The following is a 17,918-nucleotide window of genomic DNA, read 5'->3' on the forward strand; positions in this document are numbered from 1 at the left end:
GGGTTTGGTTCCCAGCACCCACGTGCTGACTCACAATCACGCACTACTCCTCAACACCCTCTTCTGACCTTGTGCCCATACGCACATGCGGGAAGACACTCGCACACATAAAACGCGTTTGACAAAGTTAAAATTTTTTACACATTGTAATCTTCGTCAAGTAAAATCTGAATGAAAAACTAGTAAAAAGATGTCAGCGATGGGGAATAAATTGTGAACACCTTGGACTTTTCCCCTTTTTTATTAAAAAAATTAACAAGTTATGCTCAGTAAAAAATTCAAACAGTAGAAATGGGTACACAAAGAAAATCCACGTTCCCATGTCCCATGCCCAGAAGTTTTACGTATCATTCTAGAAACGCTCTGTCCATGTATAAATGTACTTATCATTGTTAAAAAAAAAAAAAAAAAGACACTAATACATTGTTCTATGACATGCTTTTAAAAACAACCATTTCATGGGTGTATTTCTCTATGCGTCCACCCGGACTCATGAGGCCAGTCCTTTTTACAGAGGAGCTGCTTGGACTGCCCGCCTTCCTGGGGGTGGAAGCTTGGACTGCTTTCCAACTTAGTATCTTACACAGGGGCTAAGTATAAGAAACCATTTTCCCTATACTGATCAGAAACGATGAGGTCAGATTCTGATGAGGAACACAGACTTGCAAAGCAGTATAGAATGGGGCTGGCCGTGGGCTTGAGCTTGGGCTATCACTGCACTGAGGCACAAGGCCCTTGCTGTGGCAGTTACAGTCTTTAACTCTGCACCTAACGATGTCTCCATGAGGAACTGCGAATCACTTCCAGGAATTAGGATTGCACAGAGAAGGCCACTCATTTCATGTGTGGAAAACATTAAGTATCTTCAGCACAATCCCTCATAGTCATTCAGTACCAGTAGAATCATTCAGAATCAACCTGAAGAGCATGGCAAATCAGTCCGTAATCCTAACTGAATGTTTGCTCCAGAAGTGATTCACATCCTCTTGAGTATTTCATACAATAAATACCTAATTCCCAAAGCCCACATCTGAACTACTCCAAAATCCAGAATTTTGAATATCATGCTGGATTAGAGCTGCCCACACTGAACTGTGATAAAGTTGCAATGTGACTGTTGTTGTTTCACTTTATCAGCTAAAACATCCCTTTTTAAAAAGAAGGTAGAAAATAAGTTCCTGTGTGCTGACTTAAGACTACATTTACTCTTTGAAAAATCCAGGAGCAACCAATCAGAACTTTGGCTTTATGGCTAAAGCCTTCTCTTTCACCTCTGCATCATTATGACAAACTAGCTCTCTCATCTTCTGGGCACACTCTTCCCCATACAAGAGGAAAAACAATGACCCTTTAGCGAAGGGAAGCTGATGAGCTAACCGGCCTTCCACTCTGAGGCAGTTGTTTATATTTTGAAACAGTGTAAGTGCTCGAAGAAGAATCTCATTGGCTATGTGGCCATCATAAAGGGAGAGAAATGAAGAATCCACCTGAAAGACGAAACACTGAGTGTCATTTTTGTATTTTAAAACAGCGTCTTCTAGTTTACATTTAAAAAGTCTGACCACAGGCAAGCAACCCCAACCCCTAGCTCACATGGCACGTGTGTGATGTTTAAGGAAAAGGAGGTTTGGTTGTTAGCAAAAAAGTAAGACTTCCTGGAACCCCAGAGTGCAGACATTTGGGAAACCAACCACGTTAGGGTCCATCCAGTTTTTGTAAGCACTCACTAGTTGAGCCAGTATTACTGCCCACAGCCGGCACAGGGAACAGGGCTGGCGAGCAGATGGCCCAGTCTCCCCACACCACCTGGACTTCCTTCACAACACAGGGTCCCTTTTCAACCACCTTGCTTGTTTGCCACATGCCTGTGTCTCCTAAGTTCCGTGAGAGCAAACACGGTGAAGTCGCTGAGGTGGGCATTTGAGCACATACTCAACACTGCTGTTTGAGCAGATGCTGAGGTACACGTGCACACAAGGCAAAGCAAATTTAAAAATGCAGCTGCATGGAAAACTCACTGTTGCTACAGACGAGTTCTAAAGATGGTTTTTAAAAGCAAAATATTCATGTTTTAGTAAACACGAGGAATTCATATACATGAGGAATAAGCTAACACCTTAATACTGACCTTCAGGGATGATCCCCGTGACTTTCTAATCTATTTGTCAAGGTCTATGTATGTGTGCATTTATGAAGCAGGTAGGTAATCTACTTACTTGGGCACTCAGTAGTCCTTCTGTCATGGCTGGATTCTCAGACAAGTTCAAAAGCAGCTTCAACACCTGGACCTGCCAACGGAACACTGGGTTTACTGGATCAGCAGACATGACCCTGCTCCTGCTGACGCCATCCTCTCAGCCCAGTGAGCTGTCTGCACCTCCAGGCCTGGCGCCAGTCCTCTCCAGGAAGACTCTGCTCAGCTCCTCCAACACTCGGCCCCACTCTCAGGGCAGCTACCATTCGTACCGCTGCCATCTAAACCTCACCTCTGGTTCAACTACTGAGGAGAGAGGAAGAACTTAGCAAGTGTCTTCAAATGCGATAGTCTGGTACGGTATGTGTTAAATCACCTGCTTTCCCTTCTCCTGTTTGTGCATGTGTGTATACTTACATGACGAGGTCAAAGCTGGGAGGTCAGTGTTTTCCTTGATTGCCCTTCACTGAGGCAGGGCCCCCAGCTGAACCCAGAACTCACCAATTTGGCTAGTCTAGCCAGCTTGCTTTAGGGATCCCCATTTCCTGCCCCCGTGCTGGGGTTACAGGCAGGCCACTGCCCAGCATTTTCATGGGTACCGGGATCCAAACTCCTGATCTCGTGTTTGTACAACAAACACTTCACACATAGAACCATCTCCCCAGCTCCTAAATCATCTTTATTCTGAGTGCTGAGGAGGAGAATCTGGTCCCCAAAACGGCAGAAATCTCTCAAAGCTTAGTTTGTTTTTCATGAACATACCACATTTATGTAACAGTTTGGTCACCATAATTAAATCCTAGGATCCTTCTATTCTACTAGGTTACTGGGTTACTAGGAGGGTTATCTTTTTTTAAATGTGAAAAACGTTTTACCATTTATTTGGGAATTGATATTAAAGTGATTTTATAGTTAATTATGCTGGGCGCAGTGGCGCATGTCTGTAATCCCAGCACTTCAGGAGGCAGAGGCAGGTGTATCTGTGAGTTCTAGGCCAGCACGGTCTACAAAGCAAGTCCAGGACAGCTAAGGCTACACAGAGAAACCCTGTCTCAAAAACCAAAAGAATTAAAATATAAAGTTAAAAATTTAGAATGATTTTCTGTGTATGAACCTTTTTGCCTGTATGTACGTATATGTACCATGTGTTTGCCGTGAGTGCAGAGGTCAGAAGAAGGCATTAGGGCCTCTAGAACTGGAGTTACCAATGGCCATGTGGGTGCTTGGAACCAAACCTGGGTCCTTTGCAGGAGCAACACAAGCTCTTAAATGCTGAGCCACCTCTCTAGCCCTAGAATGTCTCTTTGAAAAACACTAACCTACACTTTTCCACTAGACAATTGAAATTAAAGGGAGGAAAAGAAAGAGAGTTCTAAAAGCAGGAAAAAAACAACAACTCCAGTTTTCACTAGACCCAGGAAGGAACATGAATGCACACTTTTATAACTTGTTAATCGGACAACGGATACTGACCTTAGAACTTTGGGGATAGGGTGATGGGGATCAAACCTCTGGTCCCCTGGGCTGGCCAAGCGCCATCCTACCTTCTACCTTCGCCCTAGAACACTGCGTCCTACTGTGTGCTTACAACTCCTGGGCCTCATGTGAACTACTTATTATTTGGAGGTGGTGAGAAAGCTTTGCCGAGTCTCACTGCTACCATCTTTTAACGTTTTATAAAATTAACACACGGTCACGCTAAAGTGTCAAAGGGCGCAGAAGGGGACAAGGGAGAAACAAAAGCCACTCTGCTAGAGGCCCGGCCTGCCCCCAAAGTGGGACTCACTGCTGACCTGTTCATGCGGGACCGTGTTTTTCAGGTAGGCGCTTCTAGCGAAATTACGAACTCTTAAAGACAAGAAAGCAAGAGTGACTTCTGACCCTTCAGTGCACACCCCCTTCCCCCAGCTACTGTGACATCTCGGCTGGCATGATGCTGTCAGCAACACCACATCAGGTCTAAGGAATAAGGCGCCTGGCTGGAATGTCCATGAAGCTTGGAGCAGAAAACGGGGAAAAAAGCTGTGTAGTAGACCGCCTGAACCTTGGATATGAGCCTGGGGAAGCTCTGTGAAGGCCCTCTCATTATCAACCAGAAACAGTAAGAACAATAGCTAGCTAGTGTCTGAAATGTGACTCTGCTGTTTGAAACATTGTTTTTTTTTTTTTTTTTCCTTCCTTGATACGGGCGCCACCTTGTGGTGACCCGGGATATTTAAGTTGTTGGCTCTCTGTCAGTGCAAAGAGCAAACACTTTCTTCCGGTATTTGTTGTGAGTCAGTGGTATAACCACAGATCATTAGAGTGCAGCGAGATCACCACCACAAACTAAATAAGATCTTTACAAGTCACTCTGGGGGATGCTTACTAAGAAAATATCCGTGATGGACACACACGAATGGATGACTATGCAGAAATGCATTTGCAAGTTAGTTAGCTTCCAGAAATGGAGAAATAATGACAGAACAATGGTGGCCGGGTTCCCATCGAAAGTCTAAATTTTCTATCCTAAAAAAATTCTGGGCAGTGCAATGGAAAAATACAGCAATATGATGCAAGTCATTTTTAAAAAGTTGTAAATTTTATCAACCAGATCTCAGACAAATATATAGGTCCAAAGAGATGCACTTGGCTTTGAATTGAATTATGAGTTCCTCCTGGGTTCTGGGTAAAGAAGCTGCAGAGACAGTCAAGGGAGATGTTTGTTTTCCTAGAGTATTCACATCACAGCACAGAGTGAAGGCAATTTTCCTGGGTCCTAAAAGGCTGAAGTCATCTTCCACTGGAGAGAGATGCAGAAAGAGCTGGAAATAGCCTGGGGTGGAGCAGTATCGCAGAAAAAGACAGCTCGCTCTCATATTTAAGTCTCAATGCCTGAACGTCTTAGACTAGACCTAAATAAGCTGGGCTCTAGAAAATGTGGAAACCCACACATAAGCACCTCAGAAACACTGGACGGCGATGAGGCACTAACACAGTTACACCCTGAAAACCCCAGAAGCACTGAAATGATGTCCCATACTTGGGGTGTATCTTCACTGTGGTTCCTCCTAAATACTAGTGCAGCCAAGCACAGTGGCACTTCCCTATATGTCTTAGCACTGGGGAGGTTAAGACAGGAGAGTCGAGAGTTCAAGACAAGCCTGGGTTACACAGTGAAACTGTTTTAAGAAAAAAAAACAAAAAACTTAAGAAAAGAAAAAGAAAGTCTAACTTGGGCCCAGCTACAAGGCTCAGCAGGAAAAGCCCTTGTAGTAAAACCAGAGTTCAAGTCCCCAAACCTAGGTAAAGGTAGAAGAAAAGAACTGACTTACAATGCTGCTCTCTGGGGGGCTGGAGAGATGGTTCAGGGGTTAAGAATACTAGCTGCTTTTCCAGAGGTCCTGAGTTCAATTCCCAGCACCCACGTGGTGGCTCCCAACCTTCTATAATGGGAGCTGATGCCCTCTTCTGTCACGCAGATGTACATGAAGATGCCTGTAATCCCAGCTCATCTGCTAGAGTGAGACTGAGGCCCGCCTAAGACGCAGGAGACCCTGCTGTCAAAAACAGACAAATAAGGGCCAGTGAAAAGGCTCAGGAGGTAAGGCAAGTGTGCAAGCCTGGGAACCTGAGTTCAACCCTGCAAACCACGTAAAGGCAGAAAGAGAAAACTGATTCCACAAAGCTGCCCTCTAACTTCCACGTACGCTTCATGCCACATCTCCACCACAAACACACACACACACACACACACGCACACACCCTAATAACAATGCTGTTATAATAATTACAATTATTATTATAACTTTCTTAAAAAAATTGAACAAACCAGGGTTGCTGAGAGGCTCAGTGGGCAGAGGGCCACCAGGCCTGACAAGCAAACAACCAAAGTTCAGTCACGGGGACATGTTGGAAGGAGAGAACTGACTCCTGCAGTTGTCAAGTTGTCATCTGACCTCGCCCTGTGCACTGAAGCACAAGAGCGCCTCCCTTCCTATAAATAAGTGTCATAATTATAACAACGACGACGATGATGATGATGATGATGGCAACAGACTACATGTGACACAAAAATGGAGAAGGATGAGTGGCAGGCAGGGTTAACTGGAACGAAGTTGGGGAGAGGAGTAAAAAAACCAAACTATATATAAAACAAAAACAAATTATGTATAAAAATGAAAACAATGAAACCCATTACTAATGCTAACTTTAAAGACAGGTCAATCCCGGGGTAAACAAAAGCTACAAGTTCCTGTCACTGTTTCTTTTGCTCGATGTTCCTATGTCTGGTTAAAGGGTTCCAGGAAAACATGACTTTACTGATTCTCCGAAGATCAAGTGGCCACTCTCTTGAAGCAAGTGACATGGCATGTGAGCGGCACAAACGGATTCTGCAGTTCGGTATTAGGGATGGAAGTGACATTCTTTCTTAGGATCTTACAAGCATTTCTTATAAACTCATGAGCAGACTACCTCTTTTTCTTTTTGATAGTGTTTCTTTACGTAGTCCTGCCTATTGTGATTTGCTACATAGATTGGGGTGGCTGTGAACTCACATAGAGCTACCTGCCTCTGCTGGGATTAAGGTACCACCATCTTTTTCTTTAATCTTTGTCAATCACAGGGCTGAAACAGATGGTCTGGCATTCCTTCTCTTTGTTTTTCCGCACTGGAACGTGTTATGAAGAGTAGGCAGACCTCCAACGCACAGAAATCTGCCGCCTCTGAATCCTACAGCGTTGAGATTAAAGGTGTGTCCACCCTCCCCACCCCCGCCTCGGACTGGAAGCTCAATCTTACTAAGCTTGATGCGGCGGCTCTTCAGCCTCCAAGACTGAAGGCTGTGGCTCCTACCTTGGTGCTTCCATTCCCAATAAGTAGCAGGTGGAACAGGCCAGGGATGTAGCTGCTGAGCAGGTGCTGGTAGTCATTGGTGACGGTCATGTTTGTTAAAAGTCTCAAGCCAGCCAGCTGCACGGCAGAGTCCAGGGGATCGGCGAAGACGTCCTCACAGACTTGATGGACGTAAACCTGAGGGCAAGAGAGAGGGACTGAGCAACCCCAGCTCTCCAAGAACCTCTACCTTTCTCTGCAGTAGAGTGGTGTGGCTGCTCAGGATGAAGGGGTTCTTCAGAAAAGAGGGTGTTTGTGTCTGGCCCTCCCGCCTGGGTGACTATTTTATTTAAGGCCGCCTCTGTTAATAACCTGGCATTGTGCTGAGAACCAAAGGCAAGCGGAACAAAATCAAATTTAGCTCAAGATTGTGTTTCCTTACATAAGGAAGGGTGCACTCTTGTGAGCGGCTCCACACTATCCATCTCTGTGGGTGGAAAGCAGCGAGTTTCCAGGCTCGGTGCCATCAAAAATCATAAAGTGCAACAAATCAAGTAATCCAATTAAAAACTGGGGAACAGAGCTAAACAGAGAATTCTCAATAGAGGAATATCGAATGGTCGAGAAACACTTAAGGAAATGCTCAATGTCCTTAGTCATCAGGGAAATGCAAATGAAAACAACCCTGAGATTTCACCTTACACGCTAAGATCAAAAACTCAAGTGACAACACATGCTGGAGCGGCTGTGGAGAATGGGGAACCCTCCTCCATTGCTGGAGGGAATGTAAACTTGAACAACCACTCTGGAAATCAATCTGGTGCTTTCTCAGACAATTAGGAATAGCACTTCTTTAAGATCCATCTATTCCACTCCTAGGCATATATCCAAAAGAGGCTCAAGTACACAATAAGGACATTTGCTCAACCATGTTCATAGCAGCTTTATTTGTAATAGCCAGAAGCTGGAAACAACCCAGTTGAGGAATGGATACAGAAACTGTGGTACATTTACACAATGGAATACTACCCAGTAATTAAAAGAAAGGAAATCAAATGGTAGGAAATAGAGAAGATCATCCCGAGTGAGGTATCCCAGAAGCAGATAGACACACATGGTATATACTCACTTATAAGTGGATATTAGACATATAAGATAAACATACTAAAATCTGTACACCTACAGAAACTAATCAAGGAGGACCCTAGGTAAGATGATGGATCCTCCTTCAGAAAGGCAAATGGGAGAGACAAAAGGGAAAGAGACAAGAGGGAAAAAACAGGACAGGAATCTACCACAGAGGGCCTCAGAAAGACTCTACCCAGCAGGATATCAAAGCAGATGCTGAGACTCATAGACAAACTTTGGGCAGAGTGCAGGGAATCTTATAAAAGAAGGGGGAGATAGAAAGAGCTGGAGGGGACAGGAGCTTCCACAAGGAGAGCAAAAGAACCGAAAAATCTGGGCCCAGGAGTCTTTCTGTGACTGATACTCCAACCAAGGACCATGCATGGATATAACCTAGAATTCCTGTTCAGAGGTAGCCCATGTCAGCTCAGTGTTCAAGTGGGTACCCTAGTAAGGGGAACAGGGACTGTCTCTGACATGAACTCAGTGGCTGGCTCTTTGATCACCAGCCCGTGAGGGGGTAGCACACTTACCAGTGCACAGAGGAGGACAATGCAGCCAGTCCTGATGAGACTTGATAGACTAGGGTCAGATGGAAGGGGAGGAGGACCTCCCCTGTCAGTGGACTGGGGGAGGAGCACAGGAGAAGAGGGAAGGAAGGTGGGATTGGGAGGGGACGAGGGAGGGGGCTACAGCTGGGATACAAAGTGAATAAACTGTACTTAATAAAAAATAAATTAATTTTAAAAAATCATAAAGTGCAAAAAAAAAAAAAAAGGTCCTAATCAGAAGTGCTAAGAAATGATCAACTAACTGTCCAATCCACATCATTAACGTTGTGGTAAACTCCAAATGTATCCATGCTACCATAGATGAGGCAGGGTAACAATAAGGAAGCAGAGATCAAATTTTTAAGCTTTAAATTACACTTACAAGCCAACTGTGTTTCTCTTTGGTTACCATTTTATTGTATCTCCATCCTTCAAAAACCAGCATTAAGTCCCTTCCTGGTTGATGATGAGGGTGGAATCTATCGATAGGTGTCCTGGACACTTGAATGTGACAACTGGCTCACATCAGTTGCTTATCCTCTTCATCTTTTACCCACTTTTCTTGGATTTGTTTCTTCCCTCGTTGGCTTGAGAAGGGCTCACACTTCCTCAGCTTTCTTACATCAAAGGTGCCATTCTGCTGGCGTCTATATTCTATCCAGCACAGTTTCAAAACACTCCCTTGGTTTCTTGGTTTACTGAGTCTTTCTGCTGCTGTGTGTTCCCTGATTCTGGCTTTGCTCTTTCAGCAATCCCTGAGTTAAACTGAAACCCACCTCCAAATCTCCAAATGCCTAGGGGAGAGCTGCAGAGCACACGCTCCTAGCTTCACGGCTTACCGTGGCATCCCCTGTCATCCCCTTCTCTTCTGTTACAGACACCCGATGCACTTTTATTTCTCACCACTTACCTTTATCTTAACTTGGTTTTCAACATTCACACTCAGGTTATTTAGTGCATTCAAGGCTTTCTCTTTAATACTGAGGTTCAGAGAGTTGATTTTGCTTCCAACGATTGGGATACCACCCAACTCACGAATAATGGCCTAAGAGAGAGGGGAAAATGGACCGTGACTTCAACATGCAGCCCTTTTCCTGAATTCCACACCTCTAGAAATGCAACTATGATTAATCACTTTAGAGAAATGCCCTTCTCAGATACGAATCTGTCACAAAATTTCCTTACTTAAAATGGTTTATGTAAATCTGTGTGTATATATGTGTATGCAAAGGCCAACCTCAGCTGTCATTCCTCAAAATGCCATTCACTTTTTTTTTTTCTTTTGAGAGGGCTCTTTCATTGGCCAGGACTCAACCAAGTATAGAGATGTAATATTCTGAAATAACCCTTATACTCTAAGACTGGAACTTTTGCTAGACCTCATACCCAAAGTTAATAATACACCTGGGAGTCACTTAAGATTTCTAGCTTGCTGTGTACTCAAATTGTTTGTTTTCACCTGTTTTAACAATGTAACAACCACCCTTGCCTTGGCAATCACCTTTTACAACATAAGCTAATGCTACAATCTTAAGTTACAATCTTTCTTGCAGCTAACCCAGAACAATGCATGTGCATTTGCTGAAAGCAGCAAATACAGAAGCTGAAATGAACGATTTATGGATGTTGATTGAGAAACAAATGTTATTATCTGGGTCAGTTGGGGCCAGTAACTTCATCTCTTCTGAAACTGTTGAAGATAGCAATTTGTGGTGTGCACACCTATAATCCCAGCATTTGGGATGCAGAGGCAGGTGGATCTCTGTGAGGATAGCCTGGTCTACAGAGTCCAGGACAGCCAGAGCTTTACAGAGAAACCCTGTCTTGGGAAACAAACAAACAAACAACAAACAAACCCCTTGTTCTCTGTGGGGGAATGGAGAAAGAAGTGTTCAAATTAATCTCTTTGGTATTAGCCGTTTACACTGATTTGGTGGTTGTCACTACCACCACTATCAGGCCCCACTTTGGCAAGATCGGTCATCTAATCGAAGCATACACTTAAATGCTGGATGCTTTCATGGTTTCACGAAAGCACTGCTCAGCTCTAAGTCACAGCCATCCTCTCTTTTCTGTTGAACAGGAACTATTATGAATACAATGCCAGTGTCTAGCTTCTCACAGGTCACTTTCTGTGTCATTTTTTGGATGTGATTTTTGAATGTATGTGGCCAAATGAGGATATGGAAGCTCTGAGCAGTAAGTACCGGGTCGCAACTACTCATGTGTGAGCAAGAAGGAGGCTTACTTGGTTGGCTGAAAAGGCCGCATTATTTCCCAGGGTGACCAAGGCTTTCTCAATAATTATAGGATCATCAGTTGACTCCAGCAGGTACAGAAGTTTCTCAAGCTGTTCAGCAGTTAACACATCATCATAGGAACCATCAGTTAAGTCTTCTGCATGAGAAGAAAGCAAGCTAAGGTTCATTGAAATTCATCACTGAGGCGTTTTGTTTTAATATCTGAAAAGTTCAAACATGTCATGCCTAACTGTCATGTTAGGCAGTTACTTGTTTTGTTTTTAAAGCTCAGGGACAATTCTTGTAATGTTTGAGAGAACAACAGGGCAAGCAAGCTGCACATCTGGGCATCTGCTGGGAAGAGGAAGATGGCAAAGAAGAGAGAGAAGGTCATGGCTTTAAGGGCGAAGGCAGTTTCAGCAATGGCGGCTGGCAAGTGGGACAGGAAGGGAGCTGCTGAGGAGAGAGAAGGTGCAGCGTGTGGGAAAGCATGCTTAGGCTTTTAGCCAGTCTGAAAGCATAATGAAAAGGAAAAGAAAAAGGTAAGCCCCTTCTGAGTAGGCAGGCCAGATGTCAGAGGCTCTGCAGATGGCTGCCTGGCGTTGTTTAAAGCACTTTACATGTTTTATATCATTTGATTCTCAGGCATTCCTAGAAGGAAGATACAATTATTATTCTGAATTTAAGTCAGAAGCAAAGGCTCACAGCCATCACATTAGCTAAGAGTCATATGATATCCATTGTAAGGCATTACATGTAAGTGGCATGTACCCCTAATACTAACAGTACTTTGTTTCTTAATTTAAACATCAGGTATACCTCTGATTGGACTGATTAATTATGAAAGAGCACTGATTAATTATGGAATAGGTTTTTGCACTAAAGGGGTGCAACTCATTATCCTTTTAAGAGTCTATCAGTCAGGAAACCTATGGAAACAGCCCAATTATGTTTCCAGAGTGTCACTGTGTGGCTTATCTATACACAGGCTTCCTGCTGGATATGTTCTGAGTGTTAAAAGTTATTATGAAATATTTTCAATTAAATTTATATTGAATTCTTGCACACATTTCTTAGTTATAAGAAGGTTCTAAGTGTATTTCTGTTGTATTCCAGCTTCCTGGTTTTTTTCTTCCACTTCTAATGTCCAGTTAATTCTCTTGCACTTTTCTGACTCAAAATAGGTCATTTATGAACTGGAATTTTCTTCATTTCTTTTTAATACTTACTGATTTTTATGATTTTTTTTTCCTGTCAAAATGCCTGGGACGCCAGGACACTACTAAATAGTTGTGATATCAACTCTCTTATTCTTGAACTTAATAAAGATGCAACTGTTTTAACATTAAGCATCTTTAATTAAAGTACTTTTGCCTTTTGTTTTTGATGCGTGCTATCCATCAATTTAAAACATTTCCTTCTAAATGTTGCAAGTTATCAGAAATACTATTTTAATGACTTACACATTACTATGTAGTTTTACAAATATATTAATGCAATAAATAACATATACACCTATGAATTATCCTTATATGTCCATCTGGTCTCTGTATATTATTTCCTCAATCCACTAAATTTTCTCTAGTCATGATTGAGATTTGTGCTATATCTGTCAGGTTCTTTTATCAAGTCTTATATCAACAGGAATTATACATTTCTCAAAAGTTTAAAACAAATAAAAGGTTTCTCTTCAAATATAAAGGTAGAACTTTGGGAAGTGGCTGTGGGCAACCTATTTTTAAAGTTGTCTGACCTGGGTTCCATTCCCAGTACCAAAGTGTGGTGTTACATGCTGTCAAGCCCAGGACTAGGGAGGTGGAGAAAAGTCCATCACAAGACCTTTTCTGCTACACAGAAAGTTCCAGGCCAGGAATACATCAGACCCTTTGCCTTAAAAAAACCAAAACGTTATTGCACAGAAATATGTGGCAGAGGAAAAGACAACAAATCAGGCTTTGTGAGGGCAAATGCTCATCTTCAAAAACTATTTTCCTCTGTGACCACAGGGAAAGGGACTTCGCACTCCTTTTCTTGTAGCATTTCCTGGAGGAAATGGAAGGCTGCAATATAAACTCATGGTTGGTCCTGGTGCCTCCAAGGAGGTACAAATTTGGAAAGTAAATGCCAGTTGTACAACCCAAAGACTTTTTTTTTTTCTACCTGCCTTTAAAAATGCCTTACTTTCCCTCTAGGTAAAGGCTCTTAGCTCCCAACCAATAACTGCCTAACTCTCAGTGACTGTGAGACGATCTAGTTGTAGAAAACTGTATTGTCACGTCCTCTTATTTTAAACACAAGCTACTGTTTATTTTGCACTGGCACAGCTACACAGAGGTAAGAATTCTGGGTTTGGAATGACATCAGCAGATCACATGCATTGGTGTTGGTAAAATGTTTTAATGATTACTCAGTTAAAAAAACAAAACAAAAAACAAAAAACAAAAAACAAAAAAAACCAAAAAAACAACACTTCTCTACCTTTGAGGAAGGCACGTTTTTGGTCGGCAGGTTTTATTTCAAATTGTTTTCCTAACAGTTTCCACGACCTAAGCGATCCTTTTATATAGAATGTGCAGCAAACTGTTAGACCTCTCAAAGTCCCAATCATCATAGGACAGAACCTACTGGACTTGTTTGGCAGAAGGGTGTGTCTTCTGTAGGCTGAGGCTTCTATTTCCAACACAGACACTCAAGTTCCAAGATGCTACGTGTGATTAAAAGTACCTTCCCAGGACAGGTCTCGCGAAGTGCAGGCCGAAGGGCACCTCCGAGAACCCCTCTTCACACAGCCACGTGCAAAGTTTCAACCTAGGTTTGAGGCCCCAGAGTAACCTTCTCACATCAAGGGACATCTCTTTGGAAACAACACCAAGGCCCAGGACAAACTTGAAAGTGAGAGGGTACCTACATGGCTTGGAGAACCCTCAGCCCAAGGCTGTGAAGCCTGAAAGGAAGCGACAGGAAACTCCCGGCTATGTTTTCAGCCCTTATTTTCAAACAAAGAAGTGGGAGCAGGGAGGCGGCTCAGGACCCACCGCAGGCAACCTGGGCTCCCAGACTCGTTTACCTCCAGCCTTCCTCCTCGCCCTGCACCACGCCCAGCCGCTCAGTCCGGCCTGGGGTGGCCCCGAACCTGTCCACCTGCCGAGCAGCCCATCGCCTCACCTGCAGACCGCGAAGGGCGCAGGCGGCGCCGGCCTCGCCGCGGGCCCCGGGTCAGCCGGTAGATGCAGTAGCAGGCGCCGGCGCCGAGGACCAGCCCCGCCGCCAACCAGCCCACGTCCCGCGCGCCGCCCATGCCACCACCGAGCTGCGGGGAGCCGCCGAGCGAGGACCGCACGCAGGTGCAGCGGGGCCCGAACCAGCCCGGAGAAAGGAAATGGGGCTGGAGCTCCGCCTTCCGGAAGCCGCCCTGCTAACGTCGGAAGCCCTCCCACCCGACGCGCTGCCTCTCGCCGGGCGGCCGGGATGGGACTTGCAGGAGGCGCCGCCGCCGCTAGTGCAAGCTTTTTCCTGGACCAGGACGGGGACTGTCCCGCGTGAGTCCCGCCCCCAGCCCCGCCCCAGCCCCGCCCCCTTCCCACTCTGCCCCGCCCCCTCCTCTAGGCCTTTCCTTCCATTTCCACCCTGGCTGAGACTGTACGGCTCCTCCTCCGGGGTTGCCTGGCAACGCCCCGACGCCTCCCGCCTCCATAGTGTGGACACCAGTAGCCCAGGGACAGTTTCTCAGTCCTGCTTGTGACCATGGCTTCACTCCGCAATGCCAGCCCCAGGTTGAGGAACTACTTCAGGGACAACTATATCCCTCAAGTCTGCGAGGTACCGGAGCCACACAGCCTCACCCACACAGAGGGTGTGGGGAGAGGCCAGGACGATTCCCCGGAGCTGGAGCTAGGAAGGAGCAGGATGGGAGAGGTTGAAGTCAAATTTGGGTAACTTGAGAGGGAGAGGTAGTCGGAGAAGACCGAAGGATGATGTTGGCTGAAGCAGGGGTGGGGATGAGAAGAAGGTGAGGGAGAAAGGTGACGGGACCCGGTTGGAATCCCCAAGTGTCAACTTCTAAGGTTTAGAGAGGGGAAACGAGGAAGGAGGTGTCAGGCATACGGAAAATAAAAGAGTGTGCTCTCCTGAAGAGTGAGCCACCTGAAGAAAACAGGCTTCAGGGGTTCTGTGAATAAGACCTGCCTCTTCCCTTTTAGGGGGAGGGAAGAAGAGCCACCTGCCACTGGGCACTACACCTTTTTAGAGATCGCCACCCAAGCAAAACCTGGGGTCTTGGTTTCAACAAAGAAATGGATTTCAGGGCCAACCGGAATGCAGCAAAGCTGGATTTATTAAAAGCAGAAGCAAAGGTGCTGCAGTAGAGAGAGTAAAACACATCTGATCGCACAATAGGGAGCGTCTGCAGAGTCGAGTTTAATTGTCTTCACAATGCGGATATGGGTGTATTTTTTTTCTTGTGGCTTTCAAAGTTACATTTCTAAATGTTGCTAAGAACCCCCTCCCCTTTTTTCTGACATTACCCAAAGAGTATAGATTGTAACAAGGTTAGTTTAAAAGTTGAAATTTCTTTTTCTCTCGGTAACTTAAGTTGCATGGTGGATTTAGGAGTGGCTTTATTTAGTTCTGGGAGTGGGGAAGACAGGAATCAAGGTTATGTCTGTCATTTTGGCCTTATAGAAGCGCAGCCTGATTACTGGCTGTGGCATTCTTGATTGCCATGTCTGAGAATACCTCATCTAGCCCTACGTGAGCACAGTTTACTTACTGTCTTTATCAGGATACCGTTTGGGAAAAACATATTCCCTCTGTGGTCCCTTAGGTCCCTATCAATGGTGTCTCAGGTCCTTCTTGAGCAGTGAAACTACGCCAGTTCTACAGGAGCAGGGCTTCCTTCTCCAAGCCTCCCCCACAGTCACCATAGTATCCCCATTCTGCTTTGCCTCAAGAGGACGAACATGGTACTGAATACCAGACTTTATGCTCCTGGGGTTAGGGAGCTGAGAGACTGCTAATGCCTCCTACTTGTCTGTAAGTAGTCAGTGTGTGTCCTGGGGTGATGAAATAGGAGTTCCAAGCAGCTGCCATCATGGGAAAATGAGAGAACCCTAGGGGAAAAGAGAGGAGCACCATTCAACATCCAGGGCAAATTGGTACAGCTCTTTCTTTTAGGATGGTAATTTGGAAGCATTTATCGATATGTCAAATAGGGGTACACCCTGTGATTTTATCCTCAGAACACCCCCTTCAGTCACCTCTGCTCACACAGGAGGTACAAGAGAGATCTTGGGACCCACCCATTCACTTTCCCTCAGAGTCCATCAAGGTGAATTCCATCCTGCCAGTCCTCTCTGAGTTTATGTAGCTACCCGATTCAGTTCTCTAGAACGTTTACTCTTCTAAAAGCCGTCTGCAAGTCTGTGTAGCACATACTCTTTTACGGCAGTCATCCATGTATATATGACCAACCTCTTCTGAACCTCCCCTGTGGTTTTTAAGTAAAGCCTAGTTTTTCACCTACAACATAATTTCCCCCACAAACTTGTGTATGTTCCGATGAAAGAAAAAACAAAGCCCAAACCAAAAGCCTACTCATGCTAGTGGTACATGTGGTTTCCCTTGACAGGGAGACTAAGGCTGACGATCGCTTGAGCCCAGGCCTAGTAATGGTAGTAGTCAAAGCAAACAAACAAACAAACAAAACCCCAAAACAAACAAAACAAAAACCAACCAACCAACCAATAACAAAACTACCTGGTATACTAGGCTTATTGAACCTTCTGATTGATAATTTATTTTCATTACTTTTGGGCCCAATCACTTATTATTTTTATACAATTCATTTCTCTTGTAGGAATTCAATCATGAATATAATAAAATTATAACCGTGGGTTTTCCACCCATGCCCCGGTTCCCAAAATAATGACTCTGAGACGTTATCATTTGTGAATAAATGCCTAGCCCATAATCTTAGACTCATTCTATAACTAGCTCACAACTTATTTTACCCATTTATTCTATTCTATGTGTGTCAAATGGCTGGTTACCTCTCCTCACTTTCATGTATCCATCTTCCTCCGAGTCTGGGGTGAATCTCTCCCCTCTGACTCTATCCCAGAGTTCATCTATGCCAGAACTCCCACCTCCTATTTTCTGCCTCAGCTAATAGGTTGTAGGATTTTTATTGACAGGTGATGCTTCCATACAGTACACAAGAAATTCTTTCTTTATAAAATTTTAACTTTGTCCTGTTGACTGTCTTTTCTTCTGGGTGCAATTTTGTATCTTTTTCATTTATTAATTTAACGATTGCTAACTTCACTAATTTTGTTCTATTTTATGTCTCATCCCATCTGTCAAATACATTAAATGAAATCTTAATTGTAGACAATATATTTTTCAGTCCTAAAAGGCCCATTGATCCCTTTCAATGCACTCCACTTTTTAAAATTATGAAAATATCTTTTCACCTATTTTGCTATCATTTCCTGTTTTCTAACATGTTAAGGGATTGTTTTATAAAATCATTATCTGGAAAGCTGTTGGCACATGTCTTTAATCCTAGGACTCAGGAAGCTAGGACAGGAGGGTTGCTTTTAGGGCAGCCTGAGCTACATATCAAGAAACTTATGAAGAGAGCCTGTCTAAAACAAAACAAAACAAAACAAAACAAAACAAAACAAAACAAAATAGAACAGAACAGAACAGAAGCAGGGGTTCCTTCAATATCTGAGTCATGTTCGGGCCTGTTGTCTGTTGTTTCTCTTCTTCCGTTGAGTGCCGTATCCCCCCCTCTGCATACTGAGTGATTTGTTGGATGGCAGGTAAAAGAGCAGTAGGCATTCTACACAACACGTTCCTGTGGGTTCCTGTGCTGAAAAAGCTGACCTCAGTCCAGGCCAAGAAGCTGGGTTGATGCTAAGCTACAGGCTTCCTCCCTTGTTCCCATGAGCATCCTCTCAGAGGCAGTTGTGCCAGCTAGCTTCTTCA

At 44.3% G+C, this 17,918-nt stretch overlaps 2 protein-coding genes across 2 annotated transcripts in view; one reads left to right on the forward strand and one right to left on the reverse strand.

Annotated features, from left to right (window-relative positions):
• Window positions 1-222: 222 nt before the first annotated feature.
• Armc10 (armadillo repeat containing 10) lies at window positions 223-14,381 on the reverse strand. Its single transcript, XM_060373953.1, has 6 exons — window positions 14,094-14,381; window positions 10,937-11,085; window positions 9,599-9,733; window positions 7,031-7,207; window positions 2,217-2,288; window positions 223-1,487 (listed from the first exon to the last, which is right to left on the reverse strand). The coding sequence occupies exons 1-6, from the start codon at window positions 14,224-14,226 to the stop codon at window positions 1,233-1,235; spliced, it is 921 nt and encodes a 306-aa protein (XP_060229936.1). The 5' UTR covers window positions 14,227-14,381; the 3' UTR covers window positions 223-1,232.
• Window positions 14,382-14,612: 231 nt separating this feature from the next.
• Window positions 14,613-17,918, forward strand: part of Fbxl13 (F-box and leucine rich repeat protein 13) — a 195,523-nt gene continuing 192,217 nt past the window's right edge. Inside the window, exon 1 of the mRNA XM_060373954.1 lies at window positions 14,613-14,747. Coding sequence (XP_060229937.1) covers window positions 14,673-14,747 — 75 coding nt within the window. The 5' untranslated portion in view covers window positions 14,613-14,672. The remainder of the gene's footprint in view (window positions 14,748-17,918) is intronic.

The sequence above is a fragment of the Meriones unguiculatus genome, chromosome 21 (genome assembly GCF_030254825.1).
Source record: "Meriones unguiculatus strain TT.TT164.6M chromosome 21, Bangor_MerUng_6.1, whole genome shotgun sequence".
Lineage (NCBI taxonomy): Eukaryota > Metazoa > Chordata > Mammalia > Rodentia > Muridae > Meriones > Meriones unguiculatus.

What these genes read in the sequence shown, in the direction of transcription:
- Armc10 (XM_060373953.1), bottom strand. Translation starts at nt 14,226, where the DNA reads ATGGGCGGCGCGCGGGACGTGGGCTGGTTGGCGGCGGGGCTGGTCCTC. An exon ending in GCGCCCTTCGCGGTCTGCAG is followed by an intron (nt 11,086 to 14,093) that starts GTGAGGCGATGG and finishes CTTCTCATGCAG; the next exon opens with AAGACTTAACTGATGGTTCC. An exon ending in TTGGGAATGGAAGCACCAAG is followed by an intron (nt 2,289 to 7,030) that starts GTAGGAGCCACA and finishes TTCCGTTGGCAG; the next exon opens with GTCCAGGTGTTGAAGCTGCT.